Genomic DNA, 24861 nt, shown 5'->3' on the forward strand with positions numbered 1-24861 from the left:
ATCTCCGCACCTCCTTGTGACTTAAAGGATGCGACTGCTGCGGTCTACAGATATGCTCCACAGGTGAAGCAGGACTATCCGAGAGAGGCCACAAAAAGCTGGGGCAAGAATTCATTGATTCAGTCAAAGGTTATTTTCTGGCTAATCCATGACATTTAGTATCAAATGGCTAAAAGTCTTGAGACGCTGCTAAGTTCAACCTTACAAAAGAGATGAAATGCATGCAATGCAGCTGAAATAAATACAACGGTTCTACCAGTTCTTCCAGGAGCTACAACATGTCCTCATTTCTCACCAGGACCTGAGACCATCTGTACCTTCTCTTAATACACAATGTTAGCCTTTCAAAGGGATAAAAGGTCACACGGTTATTTCTTGCAGATACAAGTGCACTCGGGCATGATGTTACAGAAACCGCCGTGTCACTTCCTCATTTCCAAAAACCAAAACTTTGACTATTTTTAAATCACCCAGAGGTCTACATTGCAATTCAACACACCACAGACAAACTGAAGCCAGTGAAACACTACACATCCAATTAATAGTTTGTACAAACATTGGACATTGTGCAGAAGTACAACCTCTCACAGGCATCCGAAGCAGACTTAAATGCACACCACAGCCTACTGGCGAACCAGAAATCTCCTCATCAGGCTACACATGTACTCAGTTGAAAATATTGTTTTCTTGACTGATGAATGATACAAACATGTTGCTCTATTCACAGCTTGAAGTATTGGAGGACTGGGTGAGAAGAGTGAGCTGAATTTCACTAGCTTCTCAACCGAGCTGATGTAGCTGAATAACTACATGACAATAATTACATTTCCAATCTCATCTTCATTCTGGTCATAACCAGCAGCCTCTAAGCCACTTCCCACTCCTCCTAATGRCACTAGAACCACCACAACATTRATATCGAGGCCRGKTCCCGTATTCAGAAGAAAAKCAAGCAGGCCCTACAGAGGGGTCAACTTTGGAGAATACTTGTCTGGATTCATTATTGTGCAGGGTACAAAAATATATACATAACAGTATCCATAGAGAGAAGAGACTACAATAGTGTGAAAAAAGGAAAACAAACAGCAGTTTTACATTAAAATGTCATGCTAATATCTACCGGACCGCATTAGATTTCCTGTTGCGTAAAGGCACGACAAAACAACCCTCCTCGATGGTACATGGAGGGGCTCAAAAGGTTATTGCTCTATCATGGGGAGTGTGCTTTCATTCCACAGTGAACAGTCAAACATTTCAGACCCCCCGTCCCAAACGACGTCAACGCTTTAGGGACAGGAGGAGGACAGAAAACAAAAACACTTAACATGCACTCAATACAGCTGGGTGAAAAACATAAAATGCACTGATTAAAATGAAGTGCAGAGGAACCCATAGATTAATGCAATTCATATTTATCCTGTTTAGTGATCCAAACTAGAGTATAAATCATCATAATCCAACGTTTTCTTAACAAGCTCTCAGTGATTTGAATCAATCAAATCAACTTGATTTGAAAGGAAGATTTCCAACTGAGTAATACAGTAGGACTTTACATGGCTACACATATAGTACAACATTGCCAGCGTATGCCTGTTCTTGTCAGATAGGTAATTCATAATTGATCTTACATGAATATCTAAAGAAACAATTTTGAACATCACATTTSCAGCATTCCTATGGCTGCCACTCTGTAGGCGGAACAGCACCTAAGACAGGAGAATGCTTCCCCCCCAAAAGGGACCCGCTATTGTTCCAAATTCAGTTCTCACAATAACACAGAAAATAGAGAAAAATGGAAGTTAAAATCCCCAGAGGTACCTTAGATAGACACTAGAACAAGTGTTGTGTTTAACAGTAGTGTTACACTGCAGTGGCTGGGAGAATCTCCAGAGAAACTGAGAGAAAACATCCTTTCCAGTCAACTGAACTAGAGATAATGGATGAGATCTTTTCAAAGGCTAAAACATGTTGACAGAAGGAGAAAACAACTCTGTGATTATTCTCATATGACTGACAAGTCTTTATAAAGGCAGGGGAGAGGTAGAACAGAAGCATCAAACTGGATGGATTTAACCGCTCCGCTGTGACAGAGGGTTATGATAGTGTAGTGAAGTTAAGACGCATTGATGTCAATTCCTGGTTTTGATGTTGAGTAACAGGAGGAACAAATGGGATAACTGAGACCCAAACARAGCACAGGCAGACCCTGGACGAGATGAGGCAAAAGCATCCAATGAAAAACAATGATTCCGGAGAGTTGGCGGCAGCGGTAGGATCCAATCCCCACATCCCTGTCTCCATTTCCCCTGGATGTGCATCCAGGCTGTGGATGGGAAATCCAGTGGTGATTCAATCTGAACTGTTGCTGTGAGCGGGGGACCAGTCTGCTGGAGATGTAGGTGGTGTTCATAAAAAGGAGGCCATCAGCAAATGCAGTAAGAGGCATTGTGGTGTCTCGGTCTGTCAAACTAGCACACTAAGAGGTCCTTATTCTGAGGGCAAAGAAGGAGGCTCTCCTCTGGTTGGACGGGTCAGGGAACTGAAAAGGGTAAAGGATGATGGCCGAGGGAGTTTGACAGAGCACGGTTTCTTCTTTTATTGCTTTCTACCTGTCCATCACAGGTACTTCAGATGACTGAGCTTGGGTTGAAGTTGAAAGTGAACAAGAATGAGTGTCCTTAACAGCTACTCTGTCATCTCCAACCAAACCCAGCCAGGGTACCTCCATACCATTGATGAAACACTGAGGTACAGAAGCTAGTGTGGGACCAGTCTCATTCTGCGAGGCTGAATCGGATGAGGACCTGACCCCATTCGGCTGCATGATTTCCAGGTACGGAGATAATAGCAAGGCTGGAGCTAGCAGGGGCTATAAGAGCCCTTGAAGTCCTTCCTGTCTCCCTTCCACAGTCTGTCTATCTCCCCCCCTCCGGCCAGTATCTCTTAGTCTGTGTGGTTATTCACATGGTTCTGCTTGAGCGGGGATACCTCTTTGGCCTTCCTGCCACTGGCGCCCATCATGACCTTGTAGCAGCCGCGGGCGATCTTGTACATCCAGATGATGTTGAGGATGTCCAGGGCGATACAGGATGTGATCCAGGCCACCTGAGCACCGATGCCCAAGCGCTCYAAGGCCTCCGTTCCGAAGGTGGCAAACACCCGGGCCCAGTAGGGTGGCATGACGAAGATGCGCACCATGAAGAAGACCACTGCCATGGCCATGCCGTTGGCCACAACCAAGCGGTCCGAGCGAGGGTACTTCAGCACCTCGTAGAACCATCTATACGTGGAGGAGAACGGAATAATGTCAACACTGACAGAGGTAGGGGCTGATAAACAGGAGTATTCATTAATATATAGTAAAAGTGGAGCTAGCTTACCTTTGGTTCACAAAAGGTGTGGATAACTCTGAAATGAGACGGAAGTTGGCGAAATAGGGAAGCACGCCACGAGACTGCAGAGAGTGTAAAGACGTATTACCACAAATAGACATGGGCAAAAATAAACTAAAAACAGACTAAATGTGCAACACATCTTTAGAAAGAAGACCTGAGTATTTCAATACCAAAACCCAAAGGCACCAAATAACCATCTAAAAATAGCCATTGTGCTCATGGTTTTCCCCCAGACTCACCAAGACATATCCATATGCATAGAGCGCCGCCAAGTGGTGACAGACAAAAAAGCTGTCCCCCATTGTGCTCCAGTTAGTGGCCAGAAGCACAAGGTCTACACAGAACAACAAGTGGGTAGTTAGCACACAGTTTATTATTTTCATCTACTGTCCACAGAGAAATGTGGATGGCTTATTGTTATACAAGAGGATAAACATGAGGAGAGAGAGAGAGAGACACTCACCATAGAGCAAATAACCACATGTTATGGCCACATTAAGTTTCACTAGTCCAGGCTCTCCCCTGTACAACAAAAACAAAACAAAGTGTTCTTTCAGAATAACAGTTGCCACATTACAGATTAATGCTAAAACTACTGTAAAACAGAAACTAAAGCTACTTACGATTTCACAGAAATCTAGTGAAGTCCACAAAACATTCTACATACTATATTAGTGAAGTCTACTGCAGGGGTCTCCAATGAGAGCTAATTTAAAAAAATGAAACTTTAACTACAATCTTTTTTCTAGCATTCAAATAGGCACATTCTTCTCATGGCCATGTCATGAGTCATAGTCTTGCTACTACTGAGATACCCGTGTCCAGGGAAGGTCCAGTTTAAATAGCACTGTGTTGACAAATGCATTGTGCTCACATACAGAGGGTGTGTTTCTGTTTGCCTGCTGTATCCTTGTGGGATTGTGTGCTCATGGACAAATACGTGTCAGGATGTGTGTACATGTGAGCAGTAGCCTGCATATAGTACATACTGTAAGAATGAGAACCACTCTTCTCTTGACTGTAGGAGTGGATTGTACGACTCAGTTGCTTGGACAAAGGTTTGGGCAACGCCATGGTTATCAGTTCACCGTATCACATGGGCCACATTTACTGCCTAGGCCTGTGTGTTGACTAGAGTGCAAGAGGCGCTTGACAAGAGCATCTGCTAAGTGACTGTGGTCAAAATAATGTGTGTGTCTCAGTAAAGTGACACTGGAACTGATGTTGGCCTCTCTCCATCACAGGTATCCTGTTGCTGAGGGCGGGGTCATGGCTCTCTGTGACAGCACACCACGACGTGCTCTCTGGATCAGAGGGGGGCTCCACGTGACACCGCCCTCCCTCACCTCTACCGACCTTCACCCCAACGTACCCGTTCAGGGTATGTCTGAGTGCAACATCCTCTCTGAACCCCACTCATGTATCCACGATCAATGTCATATGCAGCCAATCGTTTCTCCACTTCCTCATGTTTACTGCACATCCTGGAGCTCACCCATAAGCCTAATAATCTATTCACCCATATAGAGAATCAAAGCCATTCGTAGATAAATCTGTTAAAGCTAAGAGATAAACTTCAGACAGAGCAACAGGAGGGGTCAGGATGAGATCGGTCCAAAGGTTCTCAGATTCCATCACTGATCCAGGTATGGCAGGGCAGCAGGTAGCCTAGTGGTTAGAGGCGAGCCAGCAACCGGACGGTTGCCAGTTTGAATCCCGGGTCTGCCGGGAAAAATCTGTTGGAAAGTGAGCTGGCAACCGGAGGGTTGCTGGTATCAAATCCTAGATTCCATTGCCTGCCGTTGTCTGTGAGCGAGGCACTTAACCCCCCCCCAGCAACAGCTCCCCGGGCGCCCGGGGTGGTAGTCCCCTGCACCTCTCCAAAACCTCTATATTTATGTGTATGTATGAGTCTTTTGGAGGTGTTGGGTTAAAAAGCAGAAGTCACAGTTCAGTTGGACCTTGTGTGTATTTGACCAATAAAGGGATCTTAATGTTACAGTAAGCCACACCTGAGGTTACATCACTGAACTCTGATCAACCAACTGAGCACTATTGTTTTAAACCAATTGAGTCTGTATTCTGCTCTCACTGGTTACATCGTACTTTTAAAGCTCAGATAAACCATTCAAGCGATGTGAGGGAGGCGGATTTGGAAAACGCTTTGGATTGATTGGATTACGACAACAAAACCCAGGCAGAACCGCCAGAGTGACGTTGCGAGAAGCTGAATCTGTCACAATGCAGGTTTGTGGGCGGTTAGTTCTGTGAAGCCCAGCACAATGCCAGTCTGTGGCATGTATAAATGATGCTGTAATGCAATCAGATTGTCTGAGGATTTAATGCTTACGCCATTCAGTGTTGCAATAAGAGGAACTAGCTACTGCTCTAGCAAAATAACATGGCTACCAGTCTAAATAGATGAAAAGTAAGAAACTTAAAGAGATGGGCAGGAAAGCAAATATATAAGAGACAAAAGGATAGTACCAATACTACACAGACACAAAGACCAAAACAAAGGAAAAGAACAAGTCAACATGACTTGGGCTAGGAGGGTACAACAATTACACCCCTATTAAACAAACCCTATGAGAGTAGAGGAACAACAAAGAAAGAAGGAAAAAGAGAGTAGTCTAAATGTGAGACATTTGGACACAGAGCAGATGAAGGGGGGTGGCAGGACTCCTCCCCATTGGCCCTTCACAACCCCTTTTCTCCGCTACATCAGCGACAGACAGACAATGAGAGCGAGGGAAGTGCTGTATTGATCAGACAGCCAGAGATGCAGGGTGGTGGTGGTGGGGGGGGAGAGGGTCACCAGAAGGGGAGGGAGGAGGAAGAGGGGGGGCTGAAGACTGGGCTGCTGTTTGCTATGAAAAGGAGCCTTGTTGGCAGGACTCTGGCCTGTCTGATCAGAACAAGAGAGGAAGAGAAACAGAAGGAGAGAAACACGAGAGTAGAAGACAGAGAAAGAGGAGAGCGAAGAGAGTAGAAGACAGAAACAGAAGGGAGAGGGGGAAATTACCATTCCTCTCTTTCAGGATACAATGATGTAATCACAGTCAGCAGTAGGAGAGAACATAGAAAAGACAATGAAAGGACAAATCCACTGAATCTACACCTCTCTGGAGACTCCACTGAGATTTCTCTCTGACAGTGGGGAATGGCAGCATCATCCTTCCCACCCTCTTGGGGTAGGCTAGTAGCCATGGCTGCTAGACAGACAGCAGACAGTAATGCAGTTCATCTTACCAGACGGGGTCTGTGTTGACAGCATCATCAAACCACAGGATGTAGAGACAGAAGAGGCCCACGATCAGAGCATGGACAGTGGACACCAATCTGGGCAAGCACACAGAAACAGGGACAGTTAGCGCCATGGCAGAGAATGATGCAAGACTAGCACCACGGCAGCAGTAAWACTAATAAACAGTTCAAGTAACATAACAATAACATCCTTTATAGCACTGAGAACACGATGAAGAAACCTCATTTGGGCCGTGTGGAACCTTGGCAATGGAACTAATTTGAAGGAGAATCGTGTGTGTTTGAAACTACTCAGGTCTCGTTGACCTCTGGGACTCTTTATCTGGGCTAGTGAAGAGAACTCCAGTGTTACCACGCCTCTTATCGCCCCTCACCCGTACACACAGTCCCCAGACCCTGGGCACACCAGCAGCACCACAGGCCTAGCTATGCTGGCTTCATAGACCAGCCACTGTACAATGAACATTGTTATTTTTAGTGTCACCATTATAACATGACTGTCTGAGAGCGTATAACTGCCATGACCAAGGAGGAGAGTGGAATTTGAGACAGTCTCTTATGAAGCAGAAGGGGCAAGTGCATTTGCTCTCCCTTTAGCCCATTTGAATTGAACATCTAGCTAGTGACGTGTTCCTTAGCCTACGCCTCAGGCTTACATCTCTGCTGTGCATCTTTCTGTAGATATTCTCTGTGTCTCTTTACAAGCAAAGCTTGAATAAATAATAACACACTGACACACTGGGAGCCGTTATGCAATGAAGGGTAACTTTGAATCAAACTTCAACCACGATCAGTGCGTCACCTTTGGCTTGTTATGCCATGGTACACTACACACATCCTGTAGCAGTGTTCAGTGTGCATGACCCCTGTATGAACTGAGGCCCAGGACTGCCGCGCAGCTCCCCCCAGGACTGCCGCGCAGCTCCCCCCAGGACTGCCGCGCAGCTCCCCCCAGGACTGCCGCGCAGCTCCCCCCNCAGCTCCCCCCAGGACTGCCGCGCAGCTCCCCCCAGGACTGCCGCGCAGCTCCCCCCAGGACTGCCGCGCAGCTCCCCCCAGGACTGCCGCGCAGAAGAAATATCAGCCCACAGGGGGAAGCACGAGATTGAACTTCTCTCAACTTTTTAGAGCAGTGGTCACCAACAGGTGAATTGCGATCAACTGGTCGATCTCCAAGGCATTCCTAGTCGATCGACAAACCTTTCTGTAAAAAAACTAAACAACGATAAAGCCTTGTGCTCCTATTTTAGGTAGGTAGGTGCAACCGATACCGCTGGCCAATCGGTTGGCTCAGATTACTGTGTTGGCAGTAACGTAGCAGGCATAAAAGAAAGCTACAGCAAAATTGATACTGTGAGATTTCAAAATGTTTAAAACCATGACTAGAGAGACTGTCAACAAATACGTCAAAGAGCTGCTGTTTTATGAGTGAGATCACGTTAAAGTTCTCACTCAGCACTGTCAACACTTTGTATTCAACACTTTTATAAGCCATAACACACATGTTCTTCCCATTTCCACTCAGCGCTACAACACGCACTGCAGCAGTAATGAATGAGTAGGAAAGTGTATCTATAGGCTTGCATTGCTGTAATTATTAGCAGCTTGGGTCTTTTAATATTTCACTTTCTCTGTTCATAGGAGTAACAACATGAATTTGTGCATGAGGCAGAAATAACGGTGCAACTTGAGTTGCCATCAGCTGGAAGACGGTGTCCCTTTTTGGTCAGTGTCAGTGGAGGAAAGAGAGAGCGGAGGGATGTTGAGAGGTGGAACCTCAGTCTGCTATTCTCTCCCTCCGCTGAGACTGACCATTAGATGCAGGCACCATCAGCCAAGTAAAATAAAAATAAAAGACAAATTATTTAAATGTATGCTCAATCAGCTGTGCCTCACAAGTAATGCAACAATGGATCTATTACCGGTGTGATCATATAGCCTTCCTCAAATTTTGAAGTATAATTTTTTTTAAATGGCCCAAACATTAACGCATTGGGCAATTCAAGCAAAACCAATATGAGGTGATAATGTATTGTGCCTATAGCTTACTGCACAAACCTCATTACTACAGTACTGTTTTTAATTGGTCAATGTTGCATAGGCGTACGTTTTTTTGTAATGTTTTTAAAAAAGCGGCGAGGTAATTCTCGGCTTGCATTTTGACTCAGAATGTGATCTTGACTCAGAAAAGGTTGGTGACCACTGTTCTAGAGTTGTCCCTGTTAACACGATCAAAGTTTCCCTTTACTGTGGCAATTGTGATCAAATCAACGCAATATTAGCCACTGTCAATGCAACATACCAAAACAAAACAAACTATGCAAGAGATTTTGGTGTAGGCAGAACACATCGGAGAAGAATTCCATTACATTGACACGCACTACTCAGCCCGTACTCTACAAATACCAGTGTGGCATAAACAATCAGAGCTGCAGTAGGCCTATATGCAAATAGACCATTGCCATGTATTTACTTTGAACTGGACTGTGTTTACAGCATGAGCGTTTGTGAGTAGATGCGCTTGTTTTGAGATCAAAGCTAGAGCTGCATTTTGTTCATATCCTTTCTTGTTAATTAGTTATTAGCCCAGTTATAGATCATTTGTAGTCAGTAATAGGGGAGTGATTGCTTCCTACAAGAGCACAAAACGTGTACATTTCTAGACATCTTTGAAAAACGAGTCAGGTAAGAGCTTTTTTTGTCTTAAAGGGGTGTTGTATTTTGAGACAGGCTTGAATAAGTTAAGTAGCCAATAGACAGAGGGTAGCATAATGTCAGATTTTCTGTCAATATGGAAATAAAAAGCATTTTATTTTGTAAAATGGTTTCTTGCATCAAACACCACAACATTCTCAGTAATCTCCTTGTCCGAAGGACAAGTGGATAAACAGGTTAATATCAAGCCCTGCAAGTTCTTTTTTCAAAAGTCTCATGGAATGTAGGCCTATATTGAACACCACACATTGGCTGCTAATGTAGGCTGAAAGATAGAACAGCCATTTCCATGTTAATGTTATGGGATGCATTTTCTCCATTGTTTTTGATGGTGGCCACTCTGGTAGCTCTACATTACAATCAAATAGCCACAGTAGACTACTTGGCCATTGTTAAAACTCTAACTTAAAGTGGGTTCAGCCTCAGTGTTCACAGAAACACGCTGGAGGTTGCACAGAAATGTCAAGTTAGCACTCAGCAGGCCTGAAATTTGCTCAGTGGGGGCAACATTTGTTTTGAGGGAACAGTGGTAATAGTGGGTACAGCTCACCAGCTCAAGACAAACTGATACCAAAGAAGAGATACCATTCAATAGATTGAGTAACTCATTCCAAACACCAATTGGCAACTTTTGAACTTAACTAATTACACATTTCTGATCTTTGAATTCAAAGCCCTGCCCCTGATGTGTACTATGGAAAGTTGAGAAGATGACCCATAACAACCTAAATGACGATATTGTAGATAGATAATTAAGATTTGTCAGATAATTAAGATTTGTCTGATTATAGCAGAAGTATCAGCACAATAAAACAATTTGAATGCAAAGCCAGTCCAAAAGCAATGTAGAGAATAAATATTTACATAATCATTAACTTGTTAGCCTACCTTTCGACTAGTTATCATTTCTGACTAGAGGTCGACCAATTATGATTTTTCAACGCCGATACCGATAATTGGAGGACCAAAAAAAGCCGATACCGATTAATCGGCCGATTTTTATATATATATATATATATAATATTAATAACAATTAAAACAATACTGAACACTTATTTTAACTTAATACGTCAATAAAATCTAATTTAGTCTCAAATAAATAATGAAACATATTCAATTTGGTTTAAATAATGCAAAAACAAAGTGTTGGAGAAGAATGTAAAAGTGCAATATGTGCCATGTAAAAAAGCTAACGTTTAAATTCCTTGCTCAGACCATATGAAAGCTGGTGGTTCCTTTTACCATGCGTCTTCAATATTCCCAGGTAAGAAGTTTTAGGTTGTAGTTATTATAGGACTATTTCTCTCTATACCATTTGTATTTCATATACCTTTGACTATTGGATGTTCTCATAGGTACTTTAGTATTGCCAGCCTAATCTCAGGAGTTGATAGGCTCATAAACTGCAAATGCAGGACAGTGATGTTTGAATGAATGCTTACGAGCATGCTGCTGCCTACCACCGCTCAGTCAGACTGCTCTATCAAATCATAGACTTAATTATAATATAATAACACACAGAAATACAAGCCTTAGGTCATTAATATGGTAAAATTTCAGTGAAATACAGAACCATTCCGTATTTTATCTAAAGGGTGGCATCCCTAAGTCTAAATATTGCTGTTACATTGCACAACCTTCAATGTTATGTCATAATTATGTACACTTCTGGCAAATGAATTACGGTCTTTGTTAGGAAGAAATGGTCTTCACACAGTTCGCAACGAGCCAGGCGGCCCAAACGGCTGCATATACCCTGACTCTGCTTGCACAGAACGCAAGAGAAGTGACACAATTTCCCTAGTTAAAAGAAATTCATGTTAGCAGGCAATATTAACTAAATATGCAGGTTTAAAAATATATACTTGTGTATTGATTTTAAGAAAGGCATTGATGTTTATTGTTAGGTACACATTGGTGCAACGACAGTGCTTTTTTCACGAATGCGCTTGTTCAATCACCCGTTTGGGGAAGTAGGCTGTGATTCAATAATAAATTAACAGGCACCGCATCGATTATATGCAACGCAGGACAAGCTAGATAAACTAGTAATATCATCAACCATGTGTAGTTAACTAGTGATTATGTTAAGATTTATTGTTTTTTATAAGATACGTTTAATACTAGCTAGCATCTTACCTTGGCTCCTTGCTGCACTCCCATAACAGGTAGTCAACTTGCCACACAGTCTCCTCGTGGAGTGCAATGTAATCGGCCATAATCGGTGTCCAAAAATGCAGATTACGATTGTCATGAAAACTTGAAATCGGCCCGAATCGGTCGACCTCTATTTCTGACTTAAGATCAGTGTGCCTGGGTTAATGTCTGATAGAAGTGTGTTACAGCAGAGACGGTACAGTACTAGTCTATAATGTGAAACCTGTTAAGAGGCCTGTTGGAAGGGTATTGTACCTGGAGTTCCACTCAGTGAGCTTGGTGGAGGGCAGGCGGCCGTAGCCAGGGGTGAAAGTTGAGGAGAACAGCGGGCTGGCCACGGAGAAGAGCAGCTGAAACCCCACGAAGCTGCCAGCCACCACGGTCAACTCTCTCGTCTCCATCACTCANCAGCTCCCCCCAGGACTGCCGCGCAGCTCCCCCCAGGACTGCCGCGCAGCTCCCCCCAGGACTGCCGCGCAGCTCCCCCCAGGACTGCCGCGCAGAAGAAATATCAGCCCACAGGGGGAGGCACGAGATTGAACTTCTTTCAACTTTCTAGAGCAGTGGTTACCAACAGGTGAATTGCGATCCACTGGTCGATCTCCAAGGCATTCCTAGTCGATCAACAAACCTTTCTGTAAAAAACAAAAACAACGATAAAGCCTTGTGTTCCTATTTTATTTGTCTCGGGCTGTTGGTGGTAGGTGCACCCGATTCAGCTGCCTGTGTGCCAAGTAGGTGAACTGTTGCCATTTTGAACCATTTCATGTGTCTGAAAGTACAAACTGCCTTCCCGGCGGGGCCGGAGATCAAATCAAGTGCACTATAGGCCTACCGCTGGCCAATCGGATGGCTCAGATTACTGTGTTGACAGTAATGTAGCAGGCATAAAAGAAAGCTACAGCAAAATTGATACTGTGAGATTTCAAAATGTTTAAAACCATGACTAGAAAGACTGTCAACAAATACGTCAAAGAGCTGCTGTTTTATGAGTGAGATCACGTTAAAGTTCTTACTCAGCACTGTCAACACTTCGTATTCAACACTTTTATAAGCCATAAAACGTGTGTTCTTCCCATTTCCACCCAGCGCTACAACAAGCACTGCAGCAGTAATGAATGAGTAGGAAAGTGTATCTATAGGCTTGCATTGTTGTTATTATTAGCAGCTTGGGTCTTTTTAATATTTCACTTTCTCTGTTCATAGGAGTAACAACATGAATTTGTGCATGAGGCAGAAATAACGGTGCGACCCGAGTTGCCATCAGCTGGAAGACGGTGTCCCTTTTTGGTCAGTGTCAGTGGAGGAAAGGGAGAGCGGAGGGATGTTGAGAGGTGGACCCTCAGTCTGCTGTTCTCTCCCTCCMCTGAGACTGACCATTAGATGCGGGCACCATCAGCCCAGTAAAATAAAAATAAAAGACAAATGATTTAAATGTATGCTCACTCAGCTGTGCCTCACAAGTAATGCAACAATGGATCTATTACCGGTGTGATCATATAGCCTTCCTCAATTTTTTTTATATATATATTTTTTAAATGGCCCAAACAACGCATGGGCAATTCAAGCAAAGCCAATATGAGGTGATAATGTATTGTGCCTATAGGTTACTGCACAAACCTCAGTGCTACAGTACTGTTTTTAATTGGTCAATGTTGCATGGGCCGGACGTTTTTTTTGTAATGTAAAAAAAGAAACCTGAGCAGTAGATCTCGGCTTGCATTTTGACTCAGAATGTGATCTTAACTCAGAAAATGTTGGTGACCACTGTTCTAGTTTTCCCTGTTAACATGATCAAAGTTTCCCTTTACTGTGCAATTGTAATCAAATCAACATTAGCCACTGTCAATGCAACATACCGAAACAAAACAAACTACGTAAGAGATTTAGTTGTAGGCAGAACACATCYGAGTAGGATTTTATTACATTGACACGCATTACTCAGCCCGTACTCTACAAATACCGGTGCGGCATAAACAATCAGAGCTGCAGTAGGCCTATATGCAAATAGACCATTGCCATGTATTTACTTTGAACTGGACTGTGTTTACAGCATGAGCGTTCGTGAGTAGATGCGCTTGTTTTGAGATCAAAGCGAGAGCAGCATCTAGCCACGTGTGCACATTTTGTTCATATCCTTTGCTAGTTAATTAGTTATTAGCCCAGTTATAGAGAATTTGTAGTCAGTAATGGGGGAGTGATTGCTTCCTACAAGAGCACAAAACGTGTACATTTCTAGACATCTTTGAAAAGCGAGTCAGGTAAAGAGCTTTTTTGTCTTAAAAGGGACAGTGTTGTATTTTGAGACAGGCTTGAATAAGTTAATTAGCCAATAGACAGAGAGTAGCATAATTTGTCAGATTTTCTGTCATAATGATATGGAAAAGCATTTTATTTTGTAAAATGGTTTCTTGCATCAAACACCACAACATTTTCAGTAATCTCCTTGTCCAAAGGACAAGTGGATAAACAGGTTAATGTCAAGCCCTGCAAGTTTTTTTTCAAAAGTATCATGGAATGTGGGCCTACATTGAACACCACACATTGGCTGCTAATGTAGGTTGAATGATAGAACAGCCATTTCCATGTTAAAATGTTATGGGATGCATTTTCTCCATTGTTTTTGATGGTGGCCACTCTGGTAGCTCTACATTACAATCAAATAGCCACAGTAGACTACTTGGCCATTGTTAAACTGTTAACTTAAAGTGGGTACAGCCTCAGTGTTCACAGAAACGCGCTGGAGGTTGCACAGAATTTTACAATGTTCAAGTTACCACTCAGCAGACCTGAAATTTGCTCAGTGCCAACATTTTTTGGAGGAACAGTGGTAATAGTGAGTACAGCCCACCAGCTCAAGACAAACTGATACCAGAGATGAGATACCATTCAGTACATGGAGTAACTCATTTCCAAACACCAATTGGCACATTTTTGAACTTAACCCCAAACTAATTACACATTTCTGGTCTTTGAACTCAAAGCCCAGCCCCTGACGTGTACTATGGAAAGTTGATAAGATGACCCATGACAACCTAAATGACGATATCGTAAATAGATTAATTAAGATTTGTCTGATTAGAGCTGAAGTATCAGCACAATAAAAACTATTTGAATGCAAAGCCAGTCCAAGAGCAACGTAGAGAATAAATATCTACATAATCATTAACTTGGTGCCTACCTTTCGACTAGTTATATTTCTGACCTCAGATCAGTGTGCCTTGGTTAATGTCTGATAGAGGTGTGTTACAGCAGAGTCATACAGTGCTAGTCTATAATGTGAAACCTGTTAAGAGGCTGTTGGAAGGGTATTGTACCTGGAGTTCCACTCAGTGAGCTTGTTGGAGGGCAGGCGGCCGTAGCCAGGGGTGAAGTTGGTGAGAACAGCGGGCTGGCCACGGAGAAGAGCAGCTGAAACCCCACGAAGCTGCCAGCCACCACGGTCAACTCTCTCGTCTCCATCACTCACCTACAGTATACCACACCAGGAGAGAGACGAGGTGAGAGGCATGTACTGTTACTGTACAGAAGACACAATACCCCTAGACTGGCAGGGGGGAATGTAGAGGGGGGCCGGAAGGAATAAGAGAAGAAGTGGAGGATGGAAGGGAGGAAAACAGGGGGGCAAAGGAGGGACAGGAGGGCAAGGGAGAGAGCCATTGAAAAGGAGATGGTMGTAAAAGAGCAGAAACGAGAGAAAATAAATAATTCATTATTGGACAAATATTTTGCGCGGGGATTAAATGTGCAATTGTGGCTAAGAATTGAAAGAAAAGAGAATTGTAAAGATGGAGCTAGAGGTTCCTGTTGGTGAACGCACGCTATTGAGAGGAGGAAGAACATTTGTGATGAGASATGCAAAAACACAAGTAGAAAGGCTGACTAAGTCTAGAAACTAGCAGTGTATGTGCATCTGTATGTAGGGGTCATCGCCCTGCAGTGTCCAGCGTTGGAGACTATAGTTGAGTAGCCTGAGGACAGGCATGGATCAACTGCAGCACTATTACATAGTATCAACAAAGCTTGGGGTCCATGCTCCCTGTACTAAGAAACAGCCACTCATTCCCTTGACCTCATTTCCCAGAAGAGGGATTACGTTTCATGAAGAATTGGATTTTCAGTAAACTCAAAAAGGTCCRCAGAGCTACTGGCTCTTTGACTGAAGTCCATGACTGGTCATGTGTCCTCACCTCAGCCCTCAGAGTACTCAAGGAACTACAATACTAACATTCCAAAAAACCTGCATCTGGGACCATTAAATCCACAAGAATRTGAAATCCAGAGAAAATGGCTATTTGGATGAAGCAACAACAATAGTCTCTAAGGTTCTAACTGCTTATCCAAGTACAAACAATGTGCTGCCGATTACAATTGGGTAAGGCAACTGATTAGATGACTAGTCACCAACAGGGAGATTCTATTGATACTGGAGAAAGTATCCTTTCTCCAATATCACTAGACCTAAGCCCAATAGGCTTTAACCTCTGCCCCAACTGGCACTTTAAACTTGTACAGTAGGTTCTAATACTCAAAAAATCCAATGTCATGATACCATGGCATGACTACAAACTGTTCTCTCTCCCTATAGGCTTACATCCCTCAAACTCAACTCTGGACCTCGAAGACAGTTCCACCGCATTTTTTAATTGTTCCCCTCTAGTCAGGGACTAATTTAGACCTGTTACACCAGGTGTGTACAATTAATTATCAGGTAGCACAGAAAACCAGCAGGCTCCGGACCTCATAGGGTACGTTAGTACCCCTGGCCTAAATTAACAGAAAATAGGACTGGACCCACAGAGCGACAGCCGGTCAATAGGGAACACCCCATGTTCACTCAGGGTCTACAGTGTCAAAATCAACACACGTTTCCAGTACAAAGGAGCATTGGTACAGTACAGCCTAATGCCACTTCAGTCTGATACAAACACATGTACTGTTTAACATAGGCTACTACAAACCACAGTTCCATGTGCTCTGAGCAAAATCATTTTTCAATCTCCAGATCTATGGATGTGAGGACAGGCCATTGGGACAAGCTGATCAACACCATCACAGGAAACCCGTAGTTTAGCTACTGCAGTGGCCCATACAATAACCCCAGCTCTCCCTGGAATAGGCCTAACTCTGTAAGCAATCAGGAATTTGTAGTATTATCCAGATAGCATTGACCAATAAAATAGTGTTTGAGAGAAGCCTCATTGTTCCAGAACATGCTGCATGTGCTTCAATTATTCATTAGCATTCTTCACCTGGCAAGCTGGTTCTGACTGCATAGGAGGGCAAAGGCGCGTATATCCGACAACCACCATCCACTTTTGACCTTGTTCTCCTGCACTATATGCTGTTGTCAGCACGATGACCCTTTGGTATATCGACCAACACAAATAGCGGTTCAATTTCCCATGTTCCAGTGGGAATATAAAACGTCCTCTCTCATGCAATGCATATGCCATTGAGGTTTTTAGAAGACAGAATGTGCAAAAATACAATGAATGTAATATGTTTTAGTCTAAATGCAGCTCATATGACGGTCAAATTAAGACTGGCATTCTAGGCCAACTGACAAGTGATGAGATTTCCTTACACTTTAATAACGCAAATCTTGGGATGCAGACAAAAATCCCCCCCAACGCTTGTGCTAATGAGTACAATTACTTGCCCTGGCCTAGAGTTAAAAATAATGAGGATATTAAAACATAACTGGTAAATGGACAGCTTCTCCCGTCTGGTGTAGTGCTCTTTCTTGCGGAGGCAGATAGCTCATGCATAACTTGTCAGCACAGTCCCTTGTTCTCTGCGGCGCGTGACACAGCAAACGTGTACAATCCTTCGATTTTCGGCAACATTGTCGCCAGTAGCACACTTTCCAGTTTAGCCACAAGTAGAGACTAACCAAGCTAGCTACACGAATTATGAGAGCACAGCTACTGACTAGAAAGCAGTGCTATATTGCCACAACCAGGGTCGTATTCATTGGTCGTATTGCGGTCACTAGCTAGATGTTTAATACATACCAATTGCAGTGCATTAGCTCAATGTATCGCTGTGTTGTGAACAAAATAATAAGTGAAAGGCTAGCTAGATAAATAACTACCTGATATCAGTCGCATAGGTCTGAGTAAGTTGGTATAGCTTCTGTTCAGCTGCCGTCTTCTTTCACTTTCTTAGGTAGCTAACTTAGCAAGTCAGCTAGCTAGCAGTAGCACACTAGCTAGCTCTCTAGTGTAKGTCCTCGTGAAAAAGGCTATACGACGAAAGCAGCGGCATTCATGCATAACTATTACAGTAGCTAGATAATTGCCAATTTCCCTGCCACCATGCGTTCCAAGTTTTGCCTAAAATATAAAGTTGTAGACGTTTTGTTATGCAATTGACAGCTAGCACTAACCTGTGACGCGAACACGCAGATACCACCCYCCCTCTAGCTCACACCCCTCGGTTTGGCCACACCCACAATAAACAAAGGCTACATTCATTACAGCGCTATATTCTTAAATGACAAAGACATGGAACAGCTGATACCACTACCAATAACATGCAAAGGCTTAGTTAGCAGTGTTGCTATGACGAAACCTGCATTTGTATGARGTCCACAACTAAAACACGAAGAACTGCAGGCAGCTTGACAAGCTATTGAATAACACCGCAAATAGTCAGGTCATATTTTTACACTCGCCATAGGCCAATTAAATCAAGGCTACATTTTTTATATGAGCACATTTCCATATGTGTATTTTACTTATAATTGGAAACTGAAAGGGTTTTACAGACAGAGATATTATGAATCTAATGTATTTTGAAAGGAGTGGTTATTTCTGTAATTGTATGGTTCTGTGCTGTCACCTACTGAGTCATCCTCCTGAGTCAAGGTTGTCTGTCTGGTTTCCCCAGCACAGGAGGCTGCTAAGGGGAGGACGGCTCATAATAATGCCAGGAATGTCGCAAATGGAATGACATCAAACACCTGGAAACCATGTGATTGATGTATTTGATATCATTCCAATCATTCCTCTCCAGCCATTACCATGAGCTCGTCCTCCCCAATTAAGGTGCCACCAACATCCTGTGTTCCTTGCACTTCCCATGTTGACACGTAGGTATTTGGCATTGATTGTAGGCTAGATCAGAGCCTTCTTGTAAATAGAAGGCCCTGGGCTAGAGATCCAGTGACAAAGAGAGTGAAGTGCTGAAAGAGTGGATGGAGACAGATGACACCGGTGAAAGWAATCCTATCGCTAACAATCAAGGMCTTCAAAGATTAACCAAACATGAACTGCTAATCAGAYCAGATTAAACACCACTCATTCTTCCAAACAATCACATCRTTGGMAGACATAATGCAATCARKMSCAWRSMAWKMKRYWKYWMAYYAKWKKWTKKMGWMRYMKKYWARWSWTWGARKWSYKKAAMYSRWTTMYRWKWYWSWATKWKKKKKTRRWRWMKMSSWGAKWRYWRYSKCWRYGTWMCWCMWYTMWTWMRSWCYRRRYGTTRAKKAWRTAKMMSWKWMARRGWMTRCKMTSRMMKYYWTRSYWGGMRKTGWMMMCKGGSKKWKTMSKAYWCTRMKRSMYSYWYKKKRYMGMMWSYYTWSTMSMWCSSKKTSRCRWCTSTMWWTYSWWRGCCTAGAGAAAGATAAAGGAAATCCTTATGGCAGGCCTCTAACATGTAGCCACTTATTCCATAAAGGCTGCTTTTAGCTAAATGAGGAAAACAGTATGCTATACAGTCCATTATGGTACAGTAGAGTGGTAAAGTACATTGCTTATTCCATAACATCTGCTTTCTGCTAAACTATGTGAATTCCCCAGATTGCCGCATTGACCTTTGGTCATACCACAGATGTCTCTACTGGGAATGTGTTTTTATAATTATATTTAAAATGCAGAATTCCTGCTCTGTGCACATAGCCTGTAGAATAACTGGCAGATAATTGACAKCAAAGTGCTGCCTGGTTGTCTTACCATGTTTCTATCAGCACTAAGCAGTGGTATTAACAGGTCAATTCTTATCAGTTGTGACTAGATAGGCTACAGGTATGGATGGAAGTCACTTTTTGTAACAGGTTAGGAGAGCATTTTAGCTAACCCTAATCCTTATCATAACCTTCATCTAATTATCCTAACCTTCTAAGTTAATTCTCTTAACCTGCAGCTTAAATTCTACTAACCTGCTACAAAAAAGTCACTTTCATCCGTAGCTGTATATCATCTAGTCAAAACCATTCTTATCATTTTCTCCTGGTGCATGATGGGAGGTTGCTGTGTCTACCACAATCAAGGCTGTCAAACAGATTTAATTTCTGACAAAATCAAACTCAAATTGCCAGTAACACATTCTTTAAACACATTGTCACTCTTATTTTCGCAACATACATTTCTTTGACGTAATTAAATCCATTAGATCATGATTATGATATGTGTATGAGAGTAGCTATTTTAAGGAAGCTATTCTAGGCTCATGCTAGCAAAATTCTCCAGTGAATGTGTCACCTTACTGCTGTGCCAATTGTGGGTGTCCTCCTCAGTAATGATAAGCAATGAATCTTAAGCACTACTAGCTGGAGGGCAGAGTAGATTTCAAGATACTATCTGAATCTTTGGGCGTGTGCCAACAGGAACAGTGAACCACTGTCAAGTTCAGGGGAAGKARAGGGAATAGAMAGTGGATTGTGTGATGTCACTGGCAAAGAGGATGGAGGWCCTGGATAGTTGTCATCCAGCCCAGGAGYAGGTCGTCGATCGGCAGGCTGAGGAGAAKATMTTTCWGAGGAAAAAMYAGAAAGGAGATYAGAGTCAAAACTATGACAGAAACACAGACATACATAGRCTTGGCCGTGGCCTGAGGAAACAGCTGTTTGGGACTTGATTGGATTTTCGGAAGATCATCTAGAGGAGGAGGTTAGCAGCTGAGAAAGAAAAGGCCCCTCCCAGCTAAAGTACTTTATGTCATTAAATTATAGTTCAACGAGCATCATATGTACTGTAGAGACTAAGAGACAGGTTATTTTGCCCAGTATAGACAGAATTGATGATCCATGAAATCCCTCTGCAATAGACACAATCTTGCGAGAAGACGGTACTCAATTATGTGAGAGAAAGTTAGTGGGTATTCAATGTGGCTGAATGAAAGGAGATGGGAGGAAAGGAGTAAAATAAGTCAGTGGCTTATGGCTGAATAAGTCTAGTGGCTGATTGAAAATAACTACATAATGTCAGTGGTCATTTAATGGGTATAATTAGGTAACATGAGGGAATTTTTTAAAGATTTGTTAGTGCATAATGATCCGTGGGAAGGCAACTGTGTCAATTGTGTCTGGATGTGTGACAATAAATGCAGGTTATGCAGGTGTGAAGGAAGAGGGAGAGTTCAAACACACACGCATGCACACATTATTACATGCCCATTGCCAACAAACTCAGATAACAATACATATAAATAATAATAGCTCTAAAATAACTGTCTCGATATATCACAAATGAGAAAAAACGGACTTACAAAACAACCAAGCCAAAATAAGAGAATGATGGGTAACACTGCTTTCTCTTATGGCCATTTGTCAAGAAGCTGATTTGTGTGWGGTTCAGAAAAGACAATGGAAGGGTCACTTGTGAGCAATGCAACACCAAACTCCATGTTCAGTTGCGTTAGCCTACTGTCTGAATACAAAAGGTTCTGTTAGTAGCTTATGTATGTTTAATTAGCTCATTGTGGTGCTAATCAGTAGCCTTAGTTTATTGCAAGTACCAATTCACTTGTAAAAGAAAAATGGAAACAATTATAMAATTTTAATGAGGACAAACTAACCTGGAACATGCTGACTTCATCCATAATGACATTAGATTAGCAGTTTTAGTAAAGTGGCCCAGCTGTTTGGACCTGGGGCTTAGTGCTGACAAGCCCAAGATTGTGAGTAAAATGTCCACAAAATCTGTATATAAAGAACATGTATGCTAATTGTATGCTAAATTACCGTATTACTTTTGTAATTTATATTAAAAAAGAAAGTTCAAAGGCCAAAACGAGACAAAGCTTTCAAAATATGTGAAGGCCTTGTCGTACCGGTGAGGAACACAAGATGGCCTCATAGTTATCTTACAGTAACAGGCAGCAGCTCTGAAGGGAGTCGAGGTGTTTATTGTCGTCAATGACTCCTGTGGTTGTGAAATTCGGCATTATGAGCACCAATATTTCATGATGTAAGTTATAATTATAAACCATGTTTACCAAACTCCTTTGCTCTCTTTGCCCTCATCCCAAAGGAATACATTCTGTGTGTATATTCAGTTCATGCAACATTATGTAATATTCTGCTATTAATGTAAAACAGTTGGAATGAGATGTGTAGCAGTACAGATTTTGCCAGGTCTCTGTGTGTGGGGGCGTGTGAGGAGGCGTCTGAAAGGGAGGGCAGTAGAAYGTGCCATAAATTGTACTGTGCCATGCACAATCTATTCCATGCAACACCTACACACCTACACACACACACACACAACTAACTAACAGAAACATGCACATACACACAACCAAGCAGAGCACACATTCATATAAAGCATYAAGCACAAATATTGCACACAGGTCACATAGACACAGACACATACACAATGACCACAAATCAGCCCATACATTTGCCCTGATGAATGTCAAGCAGAACTTAACCCTGTTTACCGTCTATCACAAGGCCTGCCATGCCCAGTTTAAGGGCAGCCATCAGACGAGGTGCAATGTGTTCTCTAAGCAGCTGGGCTCTGGTCTGTTATGACTCTCACTGACACATCTGTGGAGCAGCACATCTGGCCTGAGATGGCTGCTCTCCATCCTGAAGACACCCACACACCTGTCACCTGGCTTTACCTGGAGCCCAACTCCCAGAGGCTACTTTACATCCCTGGGGCTCTAGCTACATCTACTAGTCTAAACACGGGTGCAAAACACCTGCAGATACTCCAGTCCAGACACTGTGGTGCATGTGGGTCAGGTGTAGAGTTCAAAAGCACTGCCAGTGTTTGGTTTACAMTCTAAATGAGAATCGTGAACAGACATTGTGTACTGTTTATGCACTTTAATTCATTTGATCTGTATCTGGTGAATGTGCAGGTTTGACCTGACTGACATACTGCTGTGCTATATTCTGCCCTTCTTGGTTGAATAACCAGTGAACAAAGAGGAAACTCTATCCAGGAATAAAGAACATATTCATGAGGGTTCGGAACCAACAAGCAAATACTGTATACATGTATAGTAATGTTCACCTCTTTATCAAATGACTCACTCATCTGTCCCCTGGTCTGCCTCCCCCTGCTCTCTCTCTCTCTCTCTCTCTCTCTCTGTGTTTCTGTGTGTCTGTCTGTGGGTCCAACTGTCAGTAACTCTAGATCTGTCTCTCTCTCACTGCACTCAGCCACTACAAAATCTCAACGCTAATTAACGGAGATTACACAGCAATTAGCAGACCATTAATCACTCACTTATTAGTTTATCCATGCAGACAGAGGAAAGAGGGGAGAGATAAAGAGAAAGAGAGATAGAGTGAAGAACAAGGATAGAGATAGAGATGGAGAGGGAAGAGAGAGACCCTCCTCTTGGCAGAGCAGCTCACATAATGATTTCACAATGCCTTCTGTTTCACATAGCTTCAGGAGCAAAACAATGCCTTGCTGATGAATACAGGTGTGCTGAGTATGAGTGTGTGTGTTTTTTGCATGTGTGAGAGATTGTGTTGAGTAGATACTGTACGTGTTTGTGTGTCTGTAGGTGGGGGTGTGATAGAGTGACTGAGTGAGAGAGTGTGAGTTTGGGCTTGTGTGAGTGTGTGTGTGTGTGTGTGTGCAAGCGAGCAGCAGGAGCGTGTGTGTGTGTTAGTATCTGTGGTAGTGTAGTGTGCTGGTGCTAGAGGGGAGAGGTTGAGAAGGAGGAGTGTGAAAGAAGAGGTTTCAGAAGATGAATATCAAAATTTTTATTTGGCCTACTCTTTTCCTCTCTCTCTCGCTCAGCTCCCCTCTGCCCCCCACCTCTCCTCGTCAGCAGGAGGGGTCAAATGTTATTCCCTCCTCGTTGGCATGGTTGCCAATCACCTCACATTCGGTAGAAACTGTTGCCATGACAACCAAGAGATCCGGTTGCCAGGCACCAAGTGCAATGCATGTGCTTGCATCTTATTTATTTAATTCTATCTTTATCTATTTGTTAATTCTAAATGCATCCAATCACTCTCACACCATACATGAAAAGGATGCAAACTCTTTTCTCTTTCCCTCTTTCTCTCACACACACACACACACACACACACACACACACACACACACACACACACACACACACACACACACACACACACACACACACACACACACACACACACACACACACACACACACACACACACACACACACACACACACACACAGAACACACACACACACACTCACAGTTAGTTTACATTTACCACAGGTGCAAACGTGCGTGTCGTTGGATGACAAATAGTGATGATCATTGCAATAGCGGTCATCATCTCCATGGCTCTCTCTGGCCTTCTGTCCCTCCTCTATCTGCCACATCTCATAAGAGCTCCTCCATGATAAAGACAGGGTCCTAATGAGAGGGCTCTTATTGCACAGTGATTTCCTCCTGCCGGCGCTGCTCCCGCACAAGCTTTTGTTTTTGTCTAGATAAATTTTACAGGGTAATTGTAATGGAGTGACCCATCCAGGGAAAATTACAGCTATCCCCACCCAGCAAATCCAAGACCTCCTTATTTATTCCCAGTCTGAAGTCTCTGTTCTGTTTGCTCACTGGGATGGTTATTAGAGAAGTGCACAGAGAGACAACTGCAGTGAGACTTGTCCGGTTGTTTTAGTTGCTCATTGTGAACAATATACAGTAGCATACCAGCTTCATCAAGATGTAGACACGAGTAGATCTTCATTAGTGATTGCTAGTGTCCACACACACACACCACACACACACACACACACACACACACACACACACACCACACACACACACACACACACACACACCACACACACACACACACACACACACACACAAACACACACACACACACACACACACACACACACACACACACACCACACACACACCTCCCTGAGAGAGAGGAGCTCTGATGTCAGTGGCTGTCTCTACGGGGCTGTTCTGCTGAGAATCCTCTTGTGCTGAGTGTGGCGTTCAGTGTTTAGTACAGGAGACACTGTCAAAGTCCTTTAAATGGATGAGACCCAGACTCCTCCCACTGTGAAATCAAGGTATTTACATAATCTTATTAGACCCTATTAAAAAACACTCAAATAAAAATCACCACGGAGGGAAG

The 24861-nt window shown here is 43.1% G+C and overlaps 1 protein-coding gene across 6 annotated transcripts; it reads right to left on the bottom strand.

Annotated features, from left to right (window-relative positions):
* Positions 1-1493: 1493 nt before the first annotated feature.
* On the bottom strand, positions 1494-17982 carry tlcd4b (TLC domain containing 4b). Of its 6 annotated transcripts, none has more exons than XM_070449135.1 (7): positions 17926-17982; positions 14852-15003; positions 6648-6737; positions 3859-3917; positions 3635-3729; positions 3381-3454; positions 1494-3280 (listed from the first exon to the last, which is right to left on the bottom strand). In XM_070449135.1, the coding sequence occupies exons 5-7, from the start codon at positions 3695-3697 to the stop codon at positions 2944-2946; spliced, it is 474 nt and encodes a 157-aa protein (XP_070305236.1). In that variant the 5' UTR covers positions 3698-3729; positions 3859-3917; positions 6648-6737; positions 14852-15003; positions 17926-17982; the 3' UTR covers positions 1494-2943. The 6 variants fall into 6 exon arrangements, with proteins under 6 accessions (XP_070305236.1, XP_070305235.1, XP_023866977.1 ...); XM_070449134.1 differs by having other exon boundaries at positions 17632-17976; XM_024011209.2 differs by lacking the exon at positions 17926-17982 and adding an exon at positions 17239-17615.
* Between the last annotated feature and the right edge of the window lie 6879 nt (positions 17983-24861).

Source organism: Salvelinus sp. IW2-2015, linkage group LG20, assembly GCF_002910315.2.
Source record: "Salvelinus sp. IW2-2015 linkage group LG20, ASM291031v2, whole genome shotgun sequence".
Lineage (NCBI taxonomy): Eukaryota > Metazoa > Chordata > Actinopteri > Salmoniformes > Salmonidae > Salvelinus > Salvelinus sp. IW2-2015.